This window comes from Aythya marila (genome assembly GCF_965140915.1).
Source record: "Aythya marila genome assembly, chromosome: 5".
NCBI lineage: Eukaryota > Metazoa > Chordata > Aves > Anseriformes > Anatidae > Aythya > Aythya marila.
Genome location: NC_139046.1, coordinates 25,619,543 through 25,627,724, shown reverse-complemented (window position 1 = coordinate 25,627,724; position 8,182 = coordinate 25,619,543). Strand labels below are relative to the sequence as shown.

Here is an 8,182-nt window from a genome sequence, read left to right as displayed (position 1 = left end):
AGTTAGGGCGGTGCCTTAAAAGCAGACAATAACAGCAATGCAATGTTTACAGACAGACAGGCAAGGAACGCAGTTAATGGACAAGGATCATACAGATGACTGAAGCAAGTCCAAAAAATACCAAATCCAATCTGACAAGTGAAAAGTGAAAAATCTAACATACCAAATGCAAACTTTTCTCCTGTAAAGACAGGAAACTAACAATACAAGGTAAGTTGTTCATCTATGTTGACGTAAATGTTTAAGAAAAAGCAAACCATGACATTTCCAGGTGATGGAATATTATATGCTGCATTTTTAATCTAGCATACCTTAGTCAGCCCGTAAAGCTCAATGAGCAATTGTAGAGTAAAACACACAAGACGACTGAAGATGACAAGTACGCTCTGTTCATGTATCCACACATTGTCTTAGGTTACATGTTTCCTTGCAAAAAGCACATGTACTTCTTACATGAGGTAGGTAGTTTCAGTGTTCTTAACAAAGCAGAAAGTCTTAAGAAAAATGAGGTGCCATTAAAATCGCAATTCACAGAAAATACTCTTAACAGTCAAATTTGCTCAAGAGGTAGAGGCAGCTCCGTTCAGTAGCAGCTGATGATTTTTTTTTCAGGGTTGTGTTTTTAAATGTGATGCACTACACAGTAACAATCTAATTTAGAGTTAACGTAATTGCGTGCATAGAAAAAGATGGACCTGAAAGTGCTGGATGCATATTTTCCTATTTAGCCACTTATCAAAACGAACATTTTTTCTGTTCATTGCTGTGACAGATTCTCGAGCCAATATCGTGAGCAGACGAGTTAAGAACTAAATCAGGATCAAGCCTTACTGGGTTCTATAGCAAAAGATTCTCCAGACAAAACAGAAATCACTCATCACCAGACTCTGACTATAAGCCAAGCATTGGACTACCCAGCCACTCTCAGTTCTGTGCCAGCAGCAAGGATGAATTTCTCATTTTTGCTTAATTTGTTCACTCAATGAAGGACTAAGGTATGAGGAATCTGTTACACGCTGTAGCTCTGGCACAATGTTATTTTCTTTGAGAGCTACTTCCCATCAACCAGATGAAAACTAACCTGCAAAACTTTCAAACCAACTGAAACAGATGGCAATATCACTGAAATGGAAAAGGTGGAACTTTAGGGAGCCACAAAAAAAGAACAACCACCACTAGCACCCCCAAGGTGTTTTCATAATTGAAGTTTTGCCATAAATTTGAAGGCTGATTCGTTTTCTTTCTCTTATTAGAATTAAGTATGACCAGGTGTATTTTCTGTCCATCTCTTTAACTCTGCATTAACCACACAAACTTGATGTAACCTGAGTGTTAGCTGCTGAAAAAGTTTTCAAAATTGTTAATAGTAGTACACAATAAAATCAGTTCTGTCACATGCTATTCCTTTGCATGCTCCAGAAATATTATTTAGCCTGGAAAGGTAGTGTCAGAAAAGGTCCTGGTTTAGTTTTTTCCACCAAAAATACAGACAACAATTAACAAGTCAAGAAGCTTCTTAAAAGTCAAGAAACAGCATCAACTCTTAACAGTGGTATGTGTGTCACAAGAACTCCAGTTCTGTTAGGGACGACTTACGGTAGACTGAAAGCCATTTTACACATACCTGTGAGCAGCTTCTCTTAAGTGAAGCTTGCCTGATTTCCACAACAATATACAAGGTAAATTATTTCTTAACTATTATTTTTCCTTTGTGAACAACTCTCAGCCAGAATTCAAAGATCACTTGGCAACACTTAAAAGAGAAAGTACATGTGCTACATAATAGCATGCATACACAGCAAATGCATATTCATTACCTTCAACTTTAAAAACATTGCATTCAGGGAGCTTGGTTTTCTTGTATTAAACACATTCAGGGCATAACACAAGTTCATATATTCATATATTTTCCAGAGAGCTTTCAATCATGCACCATAGACAAAGATGAAAAACCAAAAACCCAAGCCATTAGAATGGCAAACAAACCCATCCATTAGCACCATTAGCTCTCCTCAACAACATAAACCATAACCACATCAGAACCAGCTCATTTCCGAACCTAGAAGAAAACCGCAACATAATCACTCAGCGGAGCAACAAAGAGTAGCAGAGAAGGAAATTTAGGACTTCGTTTGCTTCCCTCAGAAAGATCAGGAGAAAAATTTCAGTTCACCACTAAAACAATTATTTTAGGATTTAAACACCTTGCCTGGTCACAACGTTGTCAACACAAGGTATTTGCTTCAAAACCTGAGAGGACAAAAGAAAGTTTTCACCAGCAAACCTGTGATACTGTGCAGAAATGGTATGTCAGCATCTATGAAGATTTTGCACCACTTTTTATAGTGTGGACTATTATTTTTCAGCAAGTTCAACATACTTATACAGGAATACATGGGTATAACTTCTGGTGTCTGTTGCTTCTTTTTACGATGTTTCTCTACAAGACAGTAGACTTACAAATGGAATGAAATGTCCTGAAATGTCAACCAGCGTTGACTAAAAGACATACTAAGACCAAAATGAATTTTCTATGCTGCCCTCCAAAGAATGCTACAGTTGAATGCCATAGCTTTCAAGTTCAGCATTAAAGAACCATTTTTCTTGCATTACTACCCTGAGTATTTCAGAGGCATCCAAAAAAATTTATACTCACGTAGTAATGGAAATTTAACATAACTGAGAAACTAGGATCCAGAAAATGATCATTTCTGCTCTCCCAGAAGAAAGAGAATGATAATGGCTCCTAAAGGCCAGCAAAACCTGGGGCCTTAATGGAGCTGTCTCTGAGAGGAAGAGCAGGTGATAAACCTGGAAGACAGGACACATTCCAGAGTTATGAGCACCTCTTCCAGGTAAGGATGGCTCTGAGCACTGTCAATATGTGAACACACAGACCACAATTAAAATGTGAAACAAAAACCATGCTATATGGTCCACCAAGAACACAGAGTTTATAGTGAAATTTATTGTTCTGCTTCCTAGTACAATAAGCTACAAGGTACATACAGTATAAAACGAGAACGGCCACAAAGCAAAGGTGATAAACATTCTGTGACAGTACAGTGGAGGTAACATCTGTCTAATCCTTCCACTTTATCCCACAAACAGCAGCTAAAACTACTGGCCCTCCCCTTTCCCCCCTCCCCCCCTTCAAAAATATTAAAAAGTAAACTGTCTCTCTCACTTAGGAGCAGCGGGATTTTTTTTTTTTTTGAGGGCACTGGTTATTTGCCAATATCTCAAAAAATTGCTGAAACTAAAATACCAAAAGAAAAACTGTGAAGGTGGGAGTGACATGACCCATGCAAGATGCTCATGACACCTTGGTTCACATCTCCTCAGAGCAAATGGCCTGTAAAGAAAGGAAAAGTTTGTTACATCACGTAAAACAGCAGTTAAAATGGTCAGAGTTAAGATAAAAGTAAGCAAAATCTGAACTAGACAGGCCAAAGCATACAGCTAGGCTATTCTTATAATGAAAACATTTTCCTTTTAGCAGGGCTTGGAGACTCTGAGAGCTGACAATTTTTCTCCTTTAATTTTTAGATGCTGTACAGGGGAACGCACACTGAGAAGTGCACAGCTGACAGCTACTATACAGGGTTCCAAATCAAATAATCTTGTCTGGGAGAACTCTAACAGAGGCAAGACCTGCAACACTCTAAAAAACCCAACACCCAACCCTAAAAAAAAACAACAAACTAAAATAACCAAACAAATAAAACAATACCAAGGTCATAAACATGCAAAACCACTGTATACTTACCTTAAAGGCACAAAATTCCCATTAACCACTTTTTCATATATACTTGGTACGGTTGAGGGCTCTCTCAGCAAGATGACCACTTTCATCTGTTATCTTCTCCCAATCTGTTTGTCCAACAACAAAACCAATGGCCCTTTTCCTGTCTGCATCTTTTTTTTCTTCTAGATCTGCCCATCGCACCTATGGAGAACATACTATCAGTAGGACAATCCCTTATGAACTCCTGAGACACATCTAAGCTTCCCACTGCAGATGAGAGTATAAGAATTCTGATTTGTACTCGTTTTAATTCCAGCAGGTAATTATTTTGTTCTCTGATGAGTAAAGATAGAAATGGCACCGGTTACGTTATTTTTAATTGAATATCCTGAATGTTCAATGAAGTAGAAAAAAGGTACGTGTGATTAACATTTTCCATTTCAATGCCATAGTTCTGAGAGATGAAGAATCACTACAGCTACTTTCCTATGCAAAGCAATGCTTCCTTCCCTTTCCTCTATGGCTCTTCACTGTCATGCAGATCACTTGCACTCATCCTGTTCAAACACACACAGTCACTTCCTCGCCCACAAACCCAGACACGATGTGGGGGTACGGGGAGGGGAGTGTAACTGCAGGGAGGGAGGAAGGTGATGATGAATAGCCACCGTCCAGGAACTCAACAGCAACACACAACTGCAGGACAAGAAAAACAGTAAGTGAAGGAGCCCTGACATCCTGCTGATCAGTCCCATTCAGACTGATCTGTTACTTTTGGACATACCCATATCACCTTTCTGCCAGCACCCCCCTAATTCCACATTCTATCTGAACTTCCTCAGATATTCATATTGGTATGCAATGGATGATTTCTTCCACCATCACATCCCCTGAAAATGTCTTAGTAACTCCCTTTCTCTCACACACTGTTCAGTACCACCTGTGTTTTCTACTCGACTTTACAAAGCAAACCAACAAACCTAAACACGGACTGTCAACTCAAACTACTTTTAGGGGCAAAGTTGAATGAATTGCATTGCTGATCAACTCATTCACTAAAAAATAAGTATGAAAAATAACTTAGCTGCAAAATCAACTGTAGTCTGTAGAAGACCCACAGTTTCTCATCAGCTTTAGTGCAGAGCTAGCTGTAACAGGTATTTCTAGATTTGTATACATATACACACATCATTCTCTCCTCCCTCCCTCGTTCCTTACATTTTCCTTGAAGCTAACATAACAAGCTCCACATACTTTTAACCTCATGTTTTGTTTTAAACAGATTAATATACTATATAATAAACAGATTAATAAACAATAACATATATTCACAGTGGATAGAGATATAAATCCAGACAGTTGAGTATCTGCTTGAGTACAAAGCTTATGGCAGAAGCGATGAGTTAGAAAGCATGTCTTAGTATCTTTATCTGGTAGAAAATATGTTTCTTCACATACTGTATTGTTTGCACAGATGCCAATGATGTTCCTTTTTTTGTTTGTTGTTCTTTCATCTTTAAATAAAGGTTCATGGGACATATAGAAAAGCAAACTACAAAAAATTAGTCTGTAGTTATTAATGTTGGCTACTCTCTGAATGTAAGCTTGTATATTCTTTTCCACCACATAGTGGTATTTGTGATAATCCTACCATTTAAGAATACAGAATAATATCAATGTGTTATCCATGTCAAATGGTAAATTTAAGCATGTTGTATCAGTCAGATTTGAAGATGCAATTCTGAAAGCAAAAGCTTGTCTGTTTTGGAAAAAATAAGCACCCTACCTATTACCTCTTTCATCTTCCTCTATGATTTTCTTTTTTTCAGTGGTATTTGAAAATGTAGCAGTTTATGCTCAGAACAGAAGTACATATAGAGTGGTTGAAGCCATCTTCTTAAACACCCTCTCCCAAGCTATATGCAAGGTATATGCAGGAGATAACTTCAAGGCTTTACTGATAATGGACCTACATAGTTGATGTTTTCCTCAGCTGAATCTTTTTGAAAGTTGAGAACAGTGAATTGTTTCTCTGCCTATTATAAAACCTAAAAAAAATTAGTTTAATAAAGTCACCATCATCTTGTCTTAGAACATACACTGTATATCACACCATTTCATCACACAATGTAAAGCCTAAAAAAAAGACTCCACATGTTCCTCTGAAACAAAGTGCATCTTCTTCCTCAGCACGAACTGGGACATGACTCCATTCTCAATCTCAAAAGCCATGCCATGCGTAGTTAACTTTCATTATCTACAACTCCTCACTTCATTATACATGATCTGTTTACCTCTGGAAGACTCTATTCTCCTACAGAATCCAATGAAAAATAAAAAGCGAATCAGTGAAATCCCCGTATTCATATACGCTGACTGACTTGATACAAACTCTTCATCAGAAACCTTTCAATGGTCATCTACAGAAAGTCATTTGAAAGTTTATTACCCTTTTCTTTCCAGGTTCAGAAGCACGAGTATCATAGTCATCTGGAAGCTGTAGATAATCTTCCATTCTGCTGGCAATGGCTTCCCAGTCACGTTTCCTTTTAGTGCCAGTCCGCAAACCATCCAGCTTGTCTGAGAACAAACACAGAGCCTCAGAGTTAAAGGAGATTTTTTTTCCTATTATTCACACAAACAAGATGTGAGAGGAAATATTTTCAAAAGAATGATCAGCAGAACTTGCACATCCAGCTTATCTTGATAGGCAGTATGATGAGAGTTGAAATAAACTAGAAGACTCAGCACCATTTTCAAGTTTTATTGATCTTTCACATTAACTGTGTGGCAAGAACACTCAGTCTTGTTATTTGTACGAGGGGAAACAGCTTGCTTTTCTGGATGCTCATACCATATAGAGTCTGTACTTACAAGTACGATATAGCCACCATAGCTCTTTAAGGAACTACAGATCCACCTATTCTATATCAGAACACAAGACCAAAGCTGTAGCATCTCTCCCAGATTTGGGGTTTAATACTGTGTCAATCATTACATACATGCAATATCATGGAATAAGTGACGATCATATAATTTTACGCATCGAAAACAAGTTTTTGAGGTTCTGTTTCTGCTGAACAAAACCGTCCCCTGAAACCCTGACCTCCCATTTTTCTTCACCCTGCAAGGAAGAACCACCCCAAAAATTCCTCCAGGACTGGAAAAAAATCTCAAATTTTTTTGTTTCATGGTGCAAGAAGTCAGTCACAAATATCTGAGAAGCATGCTTGTCCAACAGCCATCATTTTCTTCTTTTTCTTATTGAACAAATAAATGCATGAAGAGAAACAGTTCCACTCCTAGGTTCTAAAATTTTGTTCCTCTTTAGACACTTATTTTCAGTGAAAAAATAACACCTTCTTGAAATTATGTGGTCAATTGCTTTTGGAAAGGAGATGAAGGAATTTCTCATTTTAAGATTATGAACAATAAGACATGAAAATGAAAACAGGCTTCACAAGTCGAAGTAAATCCTAGTACTAATTATGTTGCTGTACGCTATCATTTCATAAGCCAAAAACTAGGCATATGCAGAAGGAACACTAAGCTTGGTAGTTACGTTCTGTGAGCCATTTCCAGTGATGTCAGTCACCGTGCTTCAAAAGTCACCACTGTAATTAAATTTACCCACCAAAGGTCTCTGAAATAAACCAAGTACAAAGCAACATATTTTCTGGAGAGCAGAAGAGGATGTTCAAGAGTATGTATTTAAAGAAGATCAGTTCAGAGATGATTTTTTTTTTTTTTTTTAACTTAACATTGGAGAGAGAAGAGCAACAACAGAGAGGATGTGAGGCAATGGTGATGTAGACATGATACTAAAGTTCAGTGCCATAACCTGGTGAAGTGATTTCTCTCTCATACAACTCTAAAGTTTTTAAGAATCCACTTCTGTCCCATTTCTCTATAACAGATACAGAACTTCTTCCAAGAAAACATTTTAATCCCTCTCTGAAAACAAAATAGAAAAGAAAAAAAAAAACAAAAACAACAAAACAAAATAAAACCCAAACCAAGCAAATCAAAAAACAACACTTCAGAAAACTGTGTGCAGAATATTTGTATCTGTTTCATGATATCTTGTGACATGATTCATTTAAAGTTCTTCTTTGCTCTAAGTTAAATCTGCCAAGTTTGAAGCTCAATCTCCACAGAAAGCTGGTACTCCCTCTAGAAGACAAAATTAATTTACAAAATATTCCTCTGTTACTCCAGCACACGCCATACTCACACTATTCCTCAGTATTACTTTCAGATCGATCAGTGTAAAACATTCACGGAGTAAGGGTTACGAGAAAAAGAAGAGGTATTTGAAGGGATAGCAACAAACAGATTGAGGAGCATTTAGGAACATAAAGAACTGGAAGTTCAGGAGCTCTGCTGACAGTTATGCATAACACAGGCGTATTCCTGCTGGAAGGCAACCTGCTA

The 8,182-nt window shown here is 37.5% G+C and overlaps 1 protein-coding gene across 3 annotated transcripts in view; it reads right to left on the bottom strand.

The window, feature by feature from the left end:
* Positions 1–2,949: 2,949 nt before the first annotated feature.
* Positions 2,950–8,182, bottom strand: part of YLPM1 (YLP motif containing 1) — a 38,147-nt gene continuing 32,914 nt past the window's right edge. For 2 of the 3 annotated variants that reach the window (XM_082761651.1, XM_082761653.1), the window contains exons 19-21: positions 6,198–6,328; positions 3,770–3,949; positions 2,950–3,355 (exon numbers count right to left, since the gene is read on the bottom strand). In XM_082761651.1, coding sequence (XP_082617777.1) covers positions 3,803–3,949; positions 6,198–6,328 — 278 coding nt within the window. In that variant the 3' untranslated portion in view covers positions 2,950–3,355; positions 3,770–3,802. Of the gene's footprint in view, positions 3,356–3,769; positions 3,950–6,197; positions 6,329–8,182 lie in introns of those variants that run through there. The other variant, XM_082761652.1, reaches the window with a different exon arrangement.